Source organism: Artemia franciscana, chromosome 19, assembly GCF_032884065.1.
Source record: "Artemia franciscana chromosome 19, ASM3288406v1, whole genome shotgun sequence".
Lineage (NCBI taxonomy): Eukaryota > Metazoa > Arthropoda > Branchiopoda > Anostraca > Artemiidae > Artemia > Artemia franciscana.
In genome coordinates, this window is record NC_088881.1 from 25,674,113 (window position 1) to 25,694,645 (window position 20,533).

A 20,533-nucleotide genomic window follows, 5' to 3' on the forward strand; every position below is an offset into this window, starting at 1 on the left:
AACGATCAGAAATTGCATAAAAGAACAAGTTTTTTCAACAGAAAGTAAGAAGCAATATTAAAACTTAAACGGATCATAAATTATTCCGAATATGAGGGGACTGCCTCCTCCTCAATCCCTTGCTCTTTACGCTAAAGTTTGACTCTTTATCCCATTTCTTTAAGAGCTACTCCTGAAGCATAAAGGCCACTTGATTGGAATAAGAATATTTCTTAGAGCGCAAAAAGCTTCAGCTTAGACAGGGCAGCCCCCCCCCCCTCATGTACGGAATAATTTCTGTTCCTTTTCAATTTTAATGTTACTCCTTACTTTTGGTTGGAAAAAAACATGTTTTTTAAGTGATATTTACGTATAACGTCACTTATATTCAGTAACCCTGTATTTTCGAGGGTTACCAGGTGTAACTTATTTGACAACTAATACAGACCGTTTCAAGCAGTAGTCATTTCAGTATTGGATGTCATTAAGTTCAATCAAACGCTGAAGATAAGTAATTGGGCTTGTCCTATAACTGTTTTTTTATGCTCAAATCCACCGCAGTGGATTGATGAACATTCACTATTACACGCAGATTTAATGCCTAGCCTGGATATACAACATAAATCATTGGAATCAGCTGGGGGGCAACTCCAATTTCCAACATTAATACAGCATAAAAACTTCCATATTATCTTGGATTTTCCATACCATGAACGAAGTTTTGTCTTTACTGTTTTAAGTTATATGTTAATATGTTTTTTTTCTGTATCTTTTTAATTTTTCAATTGTTCTCATAGAATCTTTGATCTGTAGAATGCACAAGGGTATGAAAATCACCTTTTTGAATTGGAGAAAAGAGTTATGTTATGCTTCATTACTGTTTGATATTTTTTTTCTTTTTTGGATTAATAAATCTTATCTTAAATAAAAAATCTTATTTGAGCTTACTTACCGCCCACTCTAATGAACAGTAAGTAATGAGACTGTGTTCTCAGAAATAAAAAAAAAATGTTACCATTGTATTATTTCTTGTTTCTGTACATTTTTAGAGAATTTGACCTTATTACATGGAAAATTTTATTTACTCTAAATCTTTTTTGAAAATCATTTGCAAAAAAATAAATAATAATAATAGAAATGAAAAAAGCGAGTAAAAATCTAAACTACCAGTGTCAGAAAAAATCAACCTAAGCTTGAGAAGCTTGAAGAGGGTACAAAAGTTAACTATCAAGCTGGTACCAATACCAAACTGGGATAAATCTAATCTCGCCAACATAGTATGAGGAAATAGAAAAAATGAAAACATTCATCTGGAGATCAATTAAAAAACACCATACTTTAATATATTTGCATATAACAAAAGAGCTAAGGGTATGCCAAAGAAGTAGTTGGTTGAGACATAACCGAGTATGCAAGAGAGCATGGCACATTGGTTATTCCTAAGGAGGTTGCAGCAGTGTTTATTGTAAGAGGATTTGAGGGTATTTGGATAGTTGAAGTAAGGTTAGCACTACTTGCAAGTGTAGCATAAGACGTTGGTAGCGTCTCTTGAACATGCCCTATTGAGACTGTTGCTAATCCGTTTGTACATGACACCGGAACGGTTGCCACTTGAGGAAGAGTTACAGGTACAGTCATAGTTGGTAGGGACATTGTTGCAAGAGTTTGAACTGTTGGGACTGTTGAGACAGATACTGCAGGTTGTCCATTCTGTGTAATAACTGATACACTTTGTGCCGGTTGAGTAATTACACCAAGGTTGCCACCAGCAGACGATAGCTGGTTAATTGGGTGATAAATCCCAGACACAACTGATGACATTTTACCAAGTCTTAAATGGGCATTTTGTTCCAGAAGGAACTCATTGGTTGCCATTAAATTATAAAGCTGCCTTTTCATTTCTTCAAGCTTTTGTTTTAAGATATTGTTTTCTTCTCGAACAAGTCTTATTTCATTCGAGCTTTCTGTAGAGATACTGGGTTCACATACAACCACACATTGTTGATCAGGGATATAATTATCTGACTTCATTCGTTTTAGCCTAGGTTCAAGATCCTGATCCAAGCGCTTGAACTCACTGGCCCCTTTTTTTTCCTGCGTTTCGATTTGTACATGTCGAAACTTACATTTATCCCCTCTAAAACAGTCATTTTTTAAGAAATCTTTACAAATTGGTGTTTCACCGGGCTCAGTTACGATTGCATCAGGAATTATGCCACGCTGAATGAAAGACTGTATAACATGCGATGGCAACATACCTTTATCAAGGTATTGTTGTTCTTCTTCGATTGTACAATGGACAAACTTGCATAATCTTCTAGGACAACCAGTGTTCTGAAAATCATGGCAGAATTGTAATTCCTTAATAGAAAGGTCTTTTTTTAAATCACCAAAAGCATGAACAAATTTACATCTTTCCCCTCTTTGACAAGAATTTCGAAGAAAGTCTCTACATAAACTGTCCTCTTTCCACTTCATAGAGTCTTTTTCTTCATTTGTGTTCATGTCTAAAATCTAATGAAAGCATCATGGAAAACACCAAGATATACTCCAGCTTCAAACGACATCCTGAAAAGAAAACCCAAATAAAAATCAAGAATATTATATTTGCTTCTATTGAATATAGTTCTCTGTATGAAATTTTATCACTCCTAAGAGATCAAAGAAAAACATTAATGTACAGTTTTTTCTTTGCCATATGGTGGATAGCTTGAATACAGACTAAGCAATCAAATCCAGCTTTCTTCCACAATGGGTGTCAATTGACAGGTTGATAGGGTGTGGCATTTTCATACCACTAGATTTTGAAAAAAGCAAATTTTTTATATTGTCACTGAAAAATGCCGTTATTTCATCACTAAGGAAAAACAAAACCCCCATAGATTTTGAAAACAGCATTTACCCCCCCCCCCCATTATTTCATGCATAAATGATCAACTAAAAGCCCAAATTGATCTGATCTAATTTTATGGCTTTTGCTCAAGTATCAAATGAAAAATATTTCAAATATTTGTTCTAGTATAATTATAACTTTTGAAATCCAACATTAACTGAGAATACAAGGAAATTTACATCAACATATTTTAATCGATCACTCCACTTTTATAAGTCCTTTCCGTTGATGTTGATTATCATTGTTATTTTTAAATGTTTTGATTCGAAATACAAATCGTTTTTGTAAGCTGCAGATGACACTATGGATAATAGAAGGTTTAGGGAGAGGAAGCCCTTCTCCTGTTGGTGTTGATTTCGGTTTGTTTTAAATTTGACAGGATAATTCATCTTCGGAATTAAGTTATGTATCTATAGCAATGTCTTCTATCTTCTTCTTTTTTTGTAAAATTATTTATTTTGATTCTTATTCGTTTTGGCTTTTAGAAAAACAAAGAGAGAAAAATTATTCAATATGAAGAAACAAATGGGACTACGGCCAGCAGAAGGAAAAGACAAACTAAAACGACGCGGATATTTCGATTTTACAAAACAAGGCGTCTTCAACGCTAAATGTACACGAAGAACAGAGATAAAATCTCAAATAATCTATCAAACCTAAAATTAAATGAAATCTAAAACTAAGAATTAAAAAAGAAACCAAAACAGGCCTACAATTAGTACTACTGTGACTGAGCATCACAGAAGTTTCTGTACACACAATCGTGAGAAATAAAAAAATATATTAAAACAAAAAACTAACCAATATCTATATATACAATTAATGATACTGTGATTGAACACCACAGAAGTATTTGTACACACCATTCCGATTTAGTTCAATGAGAATACTAAAGCGACTGGTGCTCTGTGGTCTCTTTATGTTTTTCTCTCTTGGTTTCATTTTTTTCTCTCTTTATTTAGTAATGGCCGGCTAGCTAGGCTTTAGATCTTTCATTTTGACTTTTTATATTTTATTGATAGCAACTTACGTTTAATTTAAGATAGAATTATTATAGGATTTAATTTCAGCTAGTGTCAAAGCCCCTTACATTTTTTGTATTTCCTTTCCATTTTTCACGTCAAATTTGCAAATTTTTTATGCAAGTAAACAGGATAGCTATGACAATGCATAGGCAGGTTTGCGTCTGTCAAAACTTCGTCAACATATGAACTTCGCCACCTAGTTACTATTTACAGAAGTATGTGCAAAAGAACCACGAGGTCTTAGCTTAAGACTCTATTGAGATTAGAAAGCCATAGACCAATTTATAATTGTATTATGTTTTGAGTATCAGGAGACTGAGCTTTGCTTCATGACAACAAATACAGTTTTCTCAATCTTTCAAGAAATTAAATAAAAAACTAGTTTTTTTAACTGAAAATAAGGAGCGACATTAAAACTTAAAACGAACAGAAATACCTCCGTGTATGAAAGGGGATGTTCCCTTCTCAACGCCCCGCTCTTTACACTAAAGTTTGACTCTTTCTCTCAATTCTACTTTATTAAAAAGAAAAAAACTTTAGCGTTAAGAGCAGGGCGTTGAGAAGGGAACAGCCCCTTTCATACACAGAGTAATTTCTGTTCGTTTTAAGTTTTAATGTTGCTCCTTCCTCTCAGTTAAAAAAAAACTAGTTTTTTTTTAATTTATTTTCTAAACGTTTTTGAATTAATGCATGTTTGATTTTGGCTCTCCACACATAAATTATTAAAATGAAATTTGCATATTAATTCTTTTTTGGCTAAATGGCTTTCTCTTAGTTTTAATCAGACCATTTTGAGAAATAAGGGGCGGGGAAGGAGGCCTAGTTGCCCTTCAATCTTTCGTTACTTAAAAAGACAACTCGAACTTTTAATTTTTAACGAACGTTTTTATCAGTAAAAAATATACGTAACTTAAGAATTAACTTACGTGACAAACTTCTATATTTTTATATTTTTATTATGTATTTGAGGGAGTTTGTCCCCTCGTTAATACCTTGCTCTTTACACTAAAGCTTAAGTTAGTCCCAATTCTTTAAGAATTACTCCTGAATCAGAAAGGCCATAGAATAAATAGTTGAAACTACCAAAACTACTTTAGCATAAAGAGCGAGGCATTTAGGAGGAGAAGAACCCCTCATATGCGTAATAATCTCTGCTCGTTTTAAGTTTTAATGCTACTCCTTACTTTCAATTGAAAAAACTTTTTCATGTTTATTTTTTCATTTTTTTATAGTAATGCTAGAAAATCCTGCACCCTTTTCATTGAATTTCTCTTCCCCCATGACATATTCCTCCAAGGAAAGATCTTCCCACATAGACCCTCCCCCCTCAAAACCCCTCAAACCAAAAAAATCCCCCTGAAAAAGTCTGTACACTTCCCAATAACCATTACTGTATGTAAACCCTGGTCAAAGTTTGTAACTTGCAGCCCCTTCCCGGGGACTGTGGGGGAGTAATTTGTGCTTATTCTAGCCACCAAGTTTCATCCCAATCTCTCAACTCTAAGCGTCTTCTAAGATTTCTCGTTTTCCCCTCCAACTCCACCCAATGTAACCAGATCTGGTCGGGATTTAAAATAAGAGCTCTGAGACATGAATTCCTTCTAAATATCAAATTTCACTAAGATACGGTCACCCGTTTATAAGTTAAAAATACCTCCTTTTTTCTAATTTTTCTGAATTAACATCCACCCCCAACTTCCCCACAGAGAGCGGATTCAGTCCGGTTATGTCAATGACATATCTAGGACTTGTGCTTATTCTTCCCACCAATTTTATCCCAATCTCTCCACTCTAAATGTTTTCCAAGACTTCCTGTTTCCCCCTCGAACTCCCCCAATACCACCAGATATGGCCGGGATTTAAAATAAGAGCTCTGAGACACGAGATCCTTCTAAATATCAAATTTCATTAAGAGCTGATCACCCATTTGTAAGTTAAAATACCCCATTTTTTCCTCTCCCTCCAGCCCCCCAGATGGTCGAATCAGGGAAACTTATCAAGTCAATTTGTGCAGGTCCCTGACAGGCCTACCGGTTTTCATTGTCCTAGCATGTCCAGAAGCACCAAACTTGCCGAAGCACTGGAAATCCCCTCCCCAACTCCCCCAAAGAGAGTGGATCCAGTCCAGCGAAGTCAATAACGTATCTAAAACTTGTTCTTTTCTTCCCATCAAGTTTCATCCTGATCTCTCCACTCTAAGCGTTTTCTATGATTTGCAGTTTTCGAGATTTCTGTTTCCCCCCTCCACTCCCCTATGTCCCCAGATTCAATTTAAATTGAAAATGAAGCATCTGAGACATAAGACCTTTCTATATATAGAATTTCATTAAGATCCGATCACCCATTCTTAAGATATGGATACCTCAATTTTCACATTTTCCAAGATTTCCGGTTTCCCCTCCAACTCCCCCCAATGTTACCGGATCTGGTCGGAATTTTAACCAAGAGCTCTGAAGTACAAGAACCTTCTAGATATTAAATTTCACCAAGATCTGATCACCTGTTTGTAAGTTAAAATACCTATTTTTTTCTAATTCTTCCAAATTAATCCCCAACCCCAACTAACCCAAAGAGAGCCAATCTAGTCTGGTTATTTCAATCACGTATCTAGGACTTATTCTTCCCACCAAGTATCAGCATAATCTCTATAAATACTCTAAGCATTTTCCAAGATTTCTGATTTCTTTCTCAAACTCCCCCCAATGTCACCAAATCTAGTCAGGACTTAAAAAAGAGCTCTGAGACACGAGGCCCTTCCAAAAATCAAATTTCATTAGGATCCAGTCACCCATTTATAAGTTAAAAATAGCTCATTTTTTCCAATTTTTCCAAACTAACCATCCCCCCCCCCCCAGATGGTCAAAACGGGGAACTATTATTTTTAATCTAAACTGTTCTGGTCCCTGATATGCCTGCCAAATTTCATTGTCCTAACTTATCTGGTAGTGCCCAAACTAGCAAAACTATGACAGACAGACTGACAGACCAACAGAAATTGTGATTGCTATATGTCACTTGGTAAAACCAATTGCCATAAAAAAATAATCAGAAACACAGTGGGCTCCTTTGTAATTTGTCACTACATACTCTAGAGGACTGTGATTACCCAATTAGGCTTAAAGAATAAAGAAATTCTTTCTAAGTCAATATTTCAGTCTGTGGTTCAACTTCTATTGTACTCAGATTTTGCAACTGAAATATGTCAGGGTTGATGAGTTGAATGGCTAAGAGTTTAAGATTTAGATCTAGGCATAGTGCCATACCCTATAAGACAGAAATACTATGATTTAATTAAGCCTGCTTCTCAAAAGGAAATATGGAATCAGTTGAAAAGATGAAGGATAGTTTAGGAACAGATAGTATATCTCCTAAGGACTTAAATTTCAGAAAAATGATCCTAATACCCATACTAACCTCAATTTTCTTGTCTATCATGGAAAAACTTGTTGTTCTTACTCATTGGGCACAATAGTAGCAGTGACTCATCTAAAGACAGGTGCAAAGAAATTACACAAAAAAAAGTAAGTCCATCTTTATGGGGAATGTGGTAAGTAAATTATTTGTTAGGTTTTAGAATTTGGGCTAAGAGATTGATTTCAAGATGAGAAAATACTTAGCCCAGTACATGCAGGAGTCAGACCAATGATAAGAGCTGTTAAAGTAAGAATTTTATTGTTTAGTCTTTTGAACTGTCCTGGGAATAAATTTACCATTAAGGGAGGGGGGTGAGTTTACATTGTCAGAGAAGCCACCAAGATATTTGTAAAGACCATAGAAAAGGAACCTAAAGATTCTAATTTTATTTATTTATTTATTAATACCAAATACGGTAAGCTTTCAAGCTTGTCGCAATAAATATAATAAATAGAAGTTATGACAACATAATACACAACATAATACATAATACAACTGACAACATAGTACACACATATAAATCAATGAAAATAACGACTACAACAAACACTGACAAATAAAACTATAAATTATTCAAAAATGATTTACTTTGAAAATTTGTTTCTGCTAGTCTTGTTTTGAATTTATTTATGTCGTCTGTTAGAAACGTTTTAGGTGGAAGGTCATTCCATGGCTTCCACACCCGGCTGTAAAATGAATGTTGGCCTATTTTCCTTTTTGAAAGTGAGGGGTACAATTTATGTGGGTGATAACGGGTCCTGTTAGTGTCATTAAATGTGAAGAACTGTGATGTACTTATATTATCAATGCCTTTGATTATACAGAATGTGTTAATAATGTCTGCCCTATCCCTTCGGAATTGAAGACTTGACAATCCTAGCCTGCGCAGTCTACTTTCATACGGCAAATGTTTCAAATAAGGTACAAGCTTAGTTTTATTTAACCTGTTTCCTTTTAAATTGGTCAACCACCAAAAGTTTGACCAGCTATCTCTGGCTTTTCCTTATTTCTAGGTCTTAGGAGATTGTAAAGATAGCAGGTCTGCACTGGTTTAGATTTTGACAAAAAAAAAACTGTATATTAATTTTAGGGATTTAGTCTCTTTCTAATTGGGTTTTTGAATGTATTTCCTATTATGTTATCAGGGCTTAAAATTATATCACAGCTTTTTCCCTAAGTTTAAGTAATACATTTCCAAATCTTTCAAAACTTATAAATCAGGATTGTGCAAAGGTAAGAAGCTAAAGACACTTCCCTTGTGCCTCATTTGAGCAGTGCATCTGTTTCTCAAGGATTCACTTTTATAGGATATAAGATTGTAAAAGATCATTAAAGGCCAGCACCCTTTGAAGGGGGAAATGGTGGAGATATGTACTTAAAATACCATCCCGGGGGATCATCAAGGATCAGGATTCACTGGTGAAGGTTTCCTTCATCTTTAACTACTTTACAGGTTGACAAAATTGCCTCATTTAGAATTGTACCCTCATTCAGTCAATATATACAAGATTGCATAACTGACTTTGGGGCAAGATGAATGCAGTAGATCCCTTTTTGGATGTTTTTGTAAAAATACTAATTATTTAACTCATAAATGCACCCTCCCCTTTGTCTGATAGTCACATACACAGACCCTAATGTATTTCTCCATTACATCACTGCAGCCATATGTTATAGATCCTATATTAAACAACTTTTGTCTAAATTTGCAATTTATGTCTGTTTGTGATTGAGTGCATAATTTACAAAACATTATTTTAAATGATTTAAGAGGTGTATAATAATGGAAAGGAACACGGTAATCTGATTGATAGAAACATCCTGGATACTAAGAAGCAAGAATTTCATTGTTTTTGTGTTGTTTTAGATATTCTTTGGGCTATACATAGGATTGTCAGAGGAGTGGATCATTTGTGATCATTTGCAAGTGAATTTATTATTATGTTTAGAAAGAGCATAGAAAAGCAACTGCATAGTATGCTTAACTTGTTGCTATATCAGATGTGAAATGTTGCATAGACTTTGACCATTTTTTTTTTTACAATATTTTTTCCTTCAGGAGAGCCTCTCTCCCAGACTGTCACATAACCTGGGGTATTACAATTAAAGACCAAGAGACATAGCATTATAAGCTTTTAAAAGCAATTTTCACAAATATATCCTTTTAATTTGGCACCATGCTGTAAGTTGGTAATTATTAGACAACTGCATTACTTGCATAGACAAAGCATGAACATGCTAAAAAATATATGATGGGCTTTAAGTCTAATTTAATGCCCAACAAATGCCTATTAAATCCTAAAATGACATCTCACCATGGAGCCAACACTTAGCAGTGGAATCATTTAGATTTAATTGAATTACTTAGACAGAGTGGTTCTCACATGTCCTGTAAATCTGTTCAATAAGGCTGACTTAACAAAGAAAGCATTATACAACCTGAGATAATAAGTGATATACATTTTTTAGGACTATATATCCTGTGAGACCATCAAAGGGTGGTCTAATGTCAGAATAATTACTATTATAATGGATTGAAGCATTTAAGCAAAGAATGTAATGATACTAATTGTAATACCACTATTTTTATAAAGTAGGCTACTGGCAGGAATTAGATGTCTCATTAGAGTAAATTTCAAGGTTTTCAATTGGATTTCTAAGAGAATTGATTATTGTATTTGGAAAGAACCATTTTATTACTTTAGAGTTAGGGATACTCTATTGGGGATTACAGTTCTTCTGATAACAACTTTTAAAAAATACTAAAATACTGCACTAATGTCATTCCTAAAAGCAATTCACTTTACTCTTACCCCCACCACTGAATGTACAAATATATAAACCAAATTTTATAGTCTCTATGCATTTTTCAGCTTTTGATTATGTTAATGTTGCTTCTTAAAAACAGTCAAGGTAGTGATTGAGATAAATTTGGAGATATATATAGCTCTTTGTGAATATAGTGAGTTTTTGCTTCAAAATTTTATTACCTTAAATTACCTTAAATCACTACTGTAAGCCCTTTAAGGACCCATACCAACGAAACACTTGTCTCTCATTTTTAACTATAGAAAAGGACTAAAAACAACAATTCTTACTTCATAATATGGATAGGACCTAAAAAGCAGCACTTCAGAAGGAGACATGCTAGAGCAAAAAAAGAGACATTTTTATAGTGCCAATTTTATTTTCATATTTGCAGTTTTACTTTTGTTTATTTATAATAACTCTATAATTTATCCCTAGTCCCCTCTAGTAATCTCATGTAGCCCCTGGCTATAAAAAAAAATCAAGGTAGTGATTGAGACAAATTTCCATCACTGAGCTATGAATTAGGTAAATATACCACTTGATGCCTTTTCTATGCTCTTTCTGAATATAATGGTCTTTTGCTTCAAAAAATTTTATTTTAAGCCCTTTAAGGATCAATAAAAATGAAACATTTGTCTCTCATATTTGGCTATAGAAAAGAATTAAAAACAGCAATTCTTACTTCATAATATGCAGAATAATTGTAGTTAACAAGTTTTAACTGCACCTCTATATCTTCAACCTTCAACCCCCCCCTCCCACCCAATGTGCAAATATTTAGCCCAAATTATATTTTCAATGTACTTTCCTATTTTTGATTCCATTATAGTTGATTTAATTTATGGGTATATGGGTCTAAACAAGGCTTGAAGTAAACACGACAATTTTTTAAAGATTTATAGATCATTTATTTAATTGCATCAAGATGAATCAATGCCTGTGGATTATACAACTTTGAGCAAAATCAAATTATAATCAAATAGTAATTTTTTAACCATTTTTAATAGCCAGAATTAAAAGAAAAAAGATCACCTTTAAGGATCACCTTTAATGATTTACAATCATTTAAATGATTGTAAGGCCTAGTCTATATTCCAAAAGTGCATAAAAAGGCATCAAGGGTTGTGTTCACCTAATTTATTATTCAGCAAGAAAAACATCTCTAGATAATACATAACAGATTAAAACTGATTTCAAGAAAAATTATTATAAGGCTTAGTCTATATTCAGAAAGTGCATAAAAAGACATCAAGGGGTACATTCATCTAATTTATTATTCAGTGAGACAAATATCTCTAGATAATACATAACAGAGTTAATATTTAGTTTCATTCTAAGTCATATAAAGTGTGTATTACTGCATATAGCAAGATTCAGATGATTTTACATTGTTTCTTTGTCATTATTAGAGAAGCCTATTCATTTTTTAGCTTTCTAAAATCCCTGTCTAACAAGACCAAAATGAGTAAAGTGGGCTTACTAACAGGTAACATTACTTATAGAGCAAATCATATCAGTCTGTGAGCCCTGCAGGTAGTGGGACAAGGTCTGTATTCTATATTTATTCAACAAAGAGTGATAAAACTAAAAAAAAGGTTGAGGTTTTCCTATCACAAGGATAGAAAATCTTTATATTGCTCCAAGCTGTGATTTAAAGTAATTTAATGTAAGGCTTATTAAATAAATATAGAATACAGACCGCACCCTACTGCCCACAGGGCTCATGGACTAATATGCTTCAAACTATAGGTAATGTTACCTGTAAGCAAGCCCACTTGATGCATTTTTAGTTTGCCCCATGGAGGAGGAGGGTCAACCAGAAATGGATGCACATTTAGAATTAGCATTTCTAAGTGCCCTAAACTGGAAACTATGCTGCTTTACAGCATAGTACTTGGAACAAAACTAAACATTTACCCATAATAGATTGAAAATGATTCAAAAACAGATCAAAATGGCAAAATAAAGGAAATAGAAAATGTTATCTATTGGTACCTGCTGTAAATTATAGCCTATGCCAAAGAAAGATATTCCATACTTTTGACTAGTGATTTCTATATGCTTAGCCCTGGCCCTGATGAAGACATTAGGAAGGCTGAGGATGAACTGTCTAAACAAAACTTTTGGTAAAATTCTAGTTAATTGACTTCTTGGTATCTCAGAAAGGGTTTAGGTTAGGAAAATGAAACTTTCAGGGATGAATCTACAGACTAAAGTATGTCCTGGGAAGGTATTTTGAAGCAACTACCTCTATTCCTTCTCCCTCTAGAGGGCCATGACCTTTGATGACCTTTAAAAATATGTGTGTTATAAAAGTGAAAAACCTTCCAAAATAGATCTTCTGCTTAATTAAAGTACAACAAAATTGTTTTCAGCTTCATAACTTTGCTCAATTCCATTTTATAAGGTTTTAAAGATATGCAAATACATTTCCTAAATTTAAAAAGAAAAGATTGATATGGCTCAAAATTCTACTCAAATAACAGAAATTGTATTTTCAGAACTCAAGACAGAGAAAAGGCAACTACTAACTGAAAATTAAGGTAAAATGTTGTTTTGTCAAAATTTCTATAGGTATAGACCTGTCATGTAGGCAAATTTCAGGGCCCTCTAGAGGGAGAAGGAGTGGAGGTGGGTACTTTAAAATACCTTCCCAGGACACACTTTAGCCTGTAGACCCATCCCTGAAAGTTTCATTTTCCTAACCTAAGCCCTTTCCGAGATAGCAAGAAGTCAATTAACTAGAATTTTACCAAACTTTTAAATAAACAATCTAAAAATATCCATGTTCTAGGCTAGCACAGGTCCTTCTGAAGAGACAATATTCTATACCTTTATCTTTGCACATTGGAGGGGGAGGTAAGGTGAGGTTAAAGTACATTGTTCTATTTTTAGGAATGATATGGTCTAACTAGGCTAGACCTAATTTAAGCTTATAGCCTATAGGCTAAAGTTGTTTTCAGAATTTTAAAGTATTTCCTTTTCAGTTTGCCGAACAGCAAACTAGTACAAAGAGCATAGAAACATATTGATTGGCATATTACCTTGTGTTTACTGTAAGCCAAAGTAAATAGGCTAAATGGAATTGCCTAAAAATTTACCCATAAGCCTTTTGAAGTTAGGTCTGACTACACTTTGAAAAGGTTACTTACTCGAGAATTCTTATTGTTACATCCCCTTTTCCTCATCTGATCACTCTAATATAATAAAACCTCTCACTGCTTGTTTTATCTCTGCTTGAATAAATCCTCCTTCACCTTACCAAAAATCAACCGAAACTACAAAACAATTTTCTACATCTTCTAAAAGCTGGAGTCTTTTCACCGAGGCTCGGTTTTTGATAGTCCTAGTACGTTCGACGGTTTAGGCTTCAGGGTTTTCACGGAGACGTAAATGACTTCAAAGGTGTGTAGGATTACACACCTTAATTATTGATAAGAAACAATATGAATTAGTTATTGGATAGTTTACATCTTCTAACCCTGGAAAATGAGGATTACTGAGGATATGGGACGTCATATTTATAGCAAAATATTAAACTCAAAAATGGAAAAAATATGTCAAATTATTGGCAGAGAGCAAAAAGAGACAGTAATTGAGAAGTGCGACATATATTCAGGGGTTTGCAAAGTAATGTTTGTAAAGTTAAGTTATGTCTACAGTGGAGTATACATGGTCAATGTGGATGTTCGCCTAGTTGCCTATAGTGTTCCAATTGAAATGTTGTACTTTGCTAAATGAGTATTCGCTTTTATATTTTGTGGGTTATACCTAGAGGTCTTAATATTTAGAAGATAAGACGGATGATGGATGCTTGAATGCACTATTAGAACCAGGTTCGAAAAGCTCAACATCACTAGTTGATCCTTCTCATAGATTCCCGAATTTTAAGTAAAATTTTAAGTAAATTGTAAGTAAATTTATTCGGTCTAACACTTACGAATTTACTGGTCCTACTGCAGGCTCTAGGAGAGGAACAGTTTTTTTGCTTGAGACTCCCATATCTTCTCCTTTGTTGGTTCTTTGCTGCTGGTCATATATAGTTCTGGTTTGGACTGGTTCCAGTTCTTTTTCCTCGTAAGTCTGTGGATTCATAATCAATTAATAGTTTCCTATTTGTGCCAAAAGTACAGTGATTTGTTTACAGCTCAAAAATACGTAAGATTCTACTATGTGGTTGGATCCAAGCTGGTATAATTTGTAATTACACTGTCGATAACTATCATCTTTGATCTCTATCATTCTGAACACAGGGAAAACTTAACGGCTTCCGGTTGTATTCTGAATTTGAAAGAGGATAATGACACTTTTGTTTTAAAGACTAATAAGGCTACTGCGAAATCATATGCAGACATAGAAGTTGTTTATGGGACACTTGTGGCAAATGAAAGTGAAAGGAACGGACGAATTAGCTGGAAAAAATGATGATCAGCGTGTAATTGAAAATAAAAAAACGAAATCAGTTTGCAAGGACATTTTACGTAAAAAATGCAACCACGGAAGAAGATGTAATCGGCTCCATATTTGTAAATATTTTCTGACAGGTTCTTGCAATAAGATTTCCTACTCGTTTGACCATGTTTCAACTTATTCTGTTTTTATGTCGGTTCATTGTTTTGGTTGTGGCAAGTATCATGTTTTTATCCCAAAGTCTTTTAGTATTTTTTTATTCTTTAAGACACAAGCTAAACCTTCGCTTGGGTATGATGGTAGTACTAAGAAATTGACAAAAAAACGAGGATAGATTTGGAGGAAGGCCCCTTCCTTTCCGAACATGTTTTCAGTTCGCAGTCCCCTGTACCATGATCATTACAACTTGATTCCTCTGGAACTCGCTCAAACACATCCGACTTCTCCCACGTACCAAAGGTCAAAGTTTTACATATCCTCCGAAATTCCCTCGCATATGTTTTCGTTTCCCCTCCATATATACCCAGCGCTCTTCCCCCACCTCAGCCTCGTTTACAGCACCAGACAGCACTTCCAATGGACAACAGCAACTCAAAACAGCCTTCTCAGTCATGTGTCCCGTTCGGAACCGCTTCGCTACACTTACCCTGGATGAATACATGGATAAGAGCCTAGAATTAGTTTTGAAAACAGAACCTCTCACTGCTTCTGTGAAGGTATACTGTAGGATAAAGCTGAAAGAGTACTGTTCAGATGCTTTTAATTTCCCGATTTTTCTTTACAGCAACGCAGAAAGTTTGAAAATGGATAAAGTGTATGGGTTAGATAGATTGAAAGTATAGTTAAAGCTTCAGTTGTAGTTGTTACTGAAGTACACCGACAGAATCTTGAATTACTAGAAATTATAGATTATAATAGTTTTGTTAAGCTTCGACCATATGACCATTTTCTGGGATAAAAGAGAGGTGGTATTGTGATTTACTCGCATAATCAAATTAAAGAAAGGTTAATTGAAGTCCCATGTTTAAACAAGTATGGTGAATCGATATGGGTTTTTCTACAGCCTGGACAGCTTCCCCACAAACTCACTGGAATTGCTGTTTGTTCATATTATTTTTCACCGGGCCGGAATGCGAGTGACCGAAAAATACTTCTAGAAAAAATGCAATTAACTGCTGATTATGTAATTAGTAAATACCCTAATTGCGGTGATGTCAGTGAACTGAAACTTGAGTAACTCAAAAGAGTACTTGGTCTTAAACAACTTATCAAAAAGCCATCCACTAAAGGAGTTACTATGTTAGACCTTATTTTTTCTAATTTACATGGGTTCTACACGGAACCAGTACCTGGCGCACTGTTGGGTGGGAGTTACCATTTTACGCTAGAGCTTAATCCTCTCCACAAAATTTGGACTGAGGACAAACCTACAACGTTGACCAGTAGACCAATAAATGACAATGGCCTTTTAAAATTTGGTAATTGGATTGCTCAAGTGAGCTGGGATAAGATTTATAAGACAGAAGGTACACCTTCAAAAGCAAGTCTGCTACAAGAAAAACCTCAGTGCGCATATAAGTCTTGTTTTACCGATAAAACTTCAAAACATCATTCTGTGGATTGTGCTTACATCACTAAGAATACAAAGACGCTCAATCCAGGAAAAAAGGCAGCTTTTACGTGAAGGCAAATGTGAACAAGCTAGTAAACTAAAAAAAAAATCCGGAAAATGATAATAAAAGTGGCCCATGAATATACCGAAAGAAAGGTGAATCATTTGTTTAAGTCAAAGCAAAGCCAGTGGTACAGAAGCATGAAAAATATAGTTGGAAAAAAGTGAAAGGAGCGGATTTTAATATAGATGAAAAAGAATTTGAAACTGCAAATAAGCTGAATGCCCACCTGTTTAATATTGTCCAGTCAATCCTTTTTCTACCAAAAGATGAAACACCGAGTCCTCAACTTAATCTTTGTGATTTTCCTATTATATCGCCAAAGAAAGTAAAACGAAAAGTAAGTGTTTAGAAAAAAACCGGCGTAGCAGTGGTTGATATCCCTGTACATTTAATTAAAGCGTTCCCTGACAGATCATGTTTCCCTTTGGCCCATATTTTTAATCTAATAGAAAAATCTGGTGATTGCCCATCTAATTTGGAAAAATGGATATGTTATACCAATCCCAAATAAAGATGGACCACATGATTTTCTAGAATTAGAGCAATTACAAAGATCCCTGTGTTTAGCAAAGTTTATGAAAGTTTTTTGGCTGCTTAGTTAAAAAAGCAGGTAATTGACCTTATTGATCCTAGACAGTTTGGAAACATACCCTAAACGTCCACTGCCTATTACCTGGTAAGTATGTTGGTTACAATTCTCAAGCTTCTGGATGAGCCTGAAAGCTGGATTAATCCCATAGCAATTGACCTAAAGAGAGCTTTTGACCTAATTTGTCATAGTACACTGATAGAGAAGCTGTTCTCTAAGTTTAATGTCCACCCTTTTTTAGCGCGAATTATAGCTAATTTTCTTGCAAATAGAACACAGCATACCAAGTACAAATCAACTTTTTTGGATGAAATACCTATATTTTGTGGAGTACCCCAGGTTACAATACTGGGTCCACTTCTTTTTCTGATCATGATAAACGAGCTGGCAATAAGCATGGCAGATCGCTGGAAATATGTTGATGATTTGAAATATCTGAAATAAGCCGCACGTAGAGTCTGGCGATCATTCTTACAAAACATGCCTGATAAAAACAAAAACACAAGGTTGTAATAAGCTTTATAAATTCTGCACAATCTGTTGCGGTTGTAACGGCTTTTGTTTGGGGATATTTTCCCGTAAGCGATGCGTCGGTTTTTCAGGGCTTGATTCACTGTGGATGAACAGGTTGTGGAAAGTGTTTGGCCGAAATACAGACCAAGCCAACTAACTAAAGAAGAACATGCAAGAACTGCAGTCCCAGCAACGAGTTTAGCGACCGCATAAGGGCAATTAAACAAATAAACTCGCATTAAGACGTATTAACTGACAGTCCGGTCTTAGGTAGTTCATTGGTTAATATAGTAAAATTGGAAAGCAATCCACGGCGAGTCCGGGCAACAAATAGAACGTCGTCTGCATATGCAACATAAGACAAACCATTATTACCGTAAAATATATAACTTTTAAGCGGGACGCAGGCACAATGCAAGCACACATTTAAATATACTAGGAGACAACACGGCACCTTGCCGAAGTCCCTTATTAAATTTTACCGGGTCAGATATTTGGCCATTCCAGGTAACTGGAATTTCAGACTTTGAATACCAATAAGACAATAGACATCGTACAGAAGGATTAACATCTGAAGACGCAAGGGAAAATAGAGCCTGAAAGCGTACAATATTGCCAAAAGCCGCAGAAACGTCAACAGTAAGACATTATACCGACATTTTTGTTTTTACGGCATCTTTCATAAGTTGGCTTAAAATATTATGTGCATGGGAGCAACCTAAACTTTTGCGAAAACCAAGCTGATAAGGCATAAAATCACAATTCGGCTCAATTTCTGGTAGTAATAAATGTTCAAGCAACTTACTGAAAAAACACAATACTGTAATGGGACGAAAATTTGCAATTGACGTGGAGTGCTTGCCTTGTTTTTGAATAGAAGTTACACTGTCCCAAAGAAAACTATCAGGAACAAACAACTGTGCTAGGCAAGACTAAAAAAATATTTGTAGATTGTTAAGTAGAGCAGGACAATCATAATCAAAAATCGGTAAGAAAGGCCGTTACCATCAAGAATGTCTGAACACTTAATTTTTCTGAAAGCCCGGCAAATCTCAGACATTTCAACAGGCTGGACATGAGCCTGCAGGAGACGGTATGGTAATAGCAGTTTAAGGAACTTATAATAAAAAGTCTGAAGAAAACTATTAAATACACTGAACAAGCGCTTGTAATGATCAATAAAATTAGTTAGCTGGAGACAAGAAAATGGCAGATGGGGAAAATTTCTCACTGTTAATAACCTTATTCCACGGGGCCTTATCGGTGGGGCTTGGCCGTGCATTCAAGCGTGCTCTCTTCAAACTGGAATTATATTCAAGTTTACATTTTTGTTTCACAGAGAAAACAGCTCTGGACGATGGTCGATCACATTATATCCACATACGCAGCCAAAATTTGGCTTTTTGCTTAGCACGTCTTACTTCAAGATCAACATTCCAATTAGGCTTCCTAGTACCAATCCAAATTTTATCCACAGGCACTGCAGCTTTGGAAGCTGATTTAAGGCAATGGACAATTTGATGATAATAGCAATTTAGATCAACTCTACTTGAAGGCAAAAACCGAAGTTTGCAGCAGGTGATATGGCACTTTTTACGGTCAACAGTAAACCAGTTAAGGCAGCAAGATATAGGGGGACACTTGCATGATCCCAGTTGAGCTTCTTATGCCATTTCGGCTGAGCCGAAAGTGTTTGGCCATATAGCTCACAGGACAAATCACAGCTAAGAATAAGGTGACCGTCATCAATCTTTCGTCCTGACTGACAATCGGTGGTAATACGCTGGAACTGGAAGCAATCACGTGATCCAGGTTCGAATTTGAATATCCTCTGTTATGAATATACGTGAATGGGAGGCTCTTATCTGCGATGTGACATCTGATTCAAAGCGATTCTAGCAGTAGGATTGACCTATCGGAGGTACCGAGAATGTTACAGTTAAGGTCACCAGCTAAAGCCCAATTTAGGTCTTTCAAATGCAGACTTTCTAGTAAAGACTTTAAACTGGAACAACAACTAGCGAAAGATATGAACAATGCTATAGAACGTCGATCACAAGATAAGTAAACGTTTATAAAGGCAGTACTGTCACATTGAACCGCTAAGATGTTATCATCACAATGAATCATAGAGGGTTTTGATGGGGAACAGAAGAAAATTGATAGACCACCGGAAGGGTGGCCTCTAGCTTTCTTGGCCTCTTGCGAAAAAAATGGTGGGCAGAAAATCAGTTTAGGCAAGAAATGTTTTATTTGGTCGAAAGATGTTCTTGCAAGAACTCTATGTCATGGACTATTAATTCATAAATCAAAAAGTCTTTGTCTTTTTTGCCGTTAATATTGAGAGAAGCAAAACTTAAAATAGTGGCTTGGCTCATTTTTGAGCGGAGTTGAAAGCGCGCAGGACCACTGGGCAATTCATACTATAGGAAACTTGAACTTCACCAAAGTTGGCACACTTTGGTGCCTCTAAGTAAGGATTATCTTTAGTATTGGAATGGTGTCCAGAACACTTAGAACACTTCATCTCATTCGGGGCACATGAAAAGTGAACTAACAAATGATGGATACTTTGGCATCTAAGACACCTTCTGGGCAGTTCTTTGTATTCCAATATTTTTAAAGACTCGTAATCCAAGCGCAGACCTGTACCAATGGCATATTTTAGTGCAGTGGAATCAAGGAGCTCGAAATGGAATGTATCAGAAGAACCGATCTGGGTGGTCTCAACAAGACCAAGAATGGCGGAGATGAGTATACTGGTAGAAACACTATTTGGAAGTCCCCTAGTGACTCCGAGAGAACTGTCATCGATCACTTTAGCAAGAATATTTGGATTGCTCCAACTGCCGAAGTGGCAAGAGAATTGAGTGGAAACTTTATCCCGCGTGACAGCAACCCATCTTTTCCTAACCGGATTGGACTTTACCGACATAATTCCGTCATGTCCAGTGAAAGAATCAAGGTTTTCTTTGCGAGAAAGAGTATCTCTTAGTCCTGGAGGAAAATATTTAAGAACAACGCCGCATGAGGATTTGTGATTGGTAGGCTTACTATCTAAGACCAAAGAACTATTTATAGTCGTTGCTGGACTATTGGGGTGAGCAAGCGATTTTAGCTGATCAAGGCACTGGTTGACTTTGGCGGTAAGGATAGAATACACTGACGCCGGAATACTGGGGACTTCAGAGGGGGATTTGATCACGAACTCTTGAATATCAAT

The 20,533-nt window shown here is 35.4% G+C and overlaps 1 protein-coding gene across 2 annotated transcripts; it reads right to left on the minus strand.

Annotated features, from left to right (window-relative positions):
* Positions 1 to 1,300: 1,300 nt before the first annotated feature.
* Positions 1,301 to 13,456, minus strand: LOC136039476 (zinc finger CCCH domain-containing protein 10-like). Of its 2 annotated transcripts, none has more exons than XM_065723253.1 (2): positions 13,342 to 13,456; positions 1,301 to 2,547 (listed from the first exon to the last, which is right to left on the minus strand). In XM_065723253.1, exon 2 carries the CDS (start codon positions 2,482 to 2,484, stop codon positions 1,345 to 1,347), a length of 1,140 nt encoding a protein of 379 aa, XP_065579325.1. In that variant the 5' UTR covers positions 2,485 to 2,547; positions 13,342 to 13,456; the 3' UTR covers positions 1,301 to 1,344. The 2 variants fall into 2 exon arrangements, with proteins under 2 accessions (XP_065579325.1, XP_065579324.1); XM_065723252.1 differs by having other exon boundaries at positions 13,275 to 13,445.
* Between the last annotated feature and the right edge of the window lie 7,077 nt (positions 13,457 to 20,533).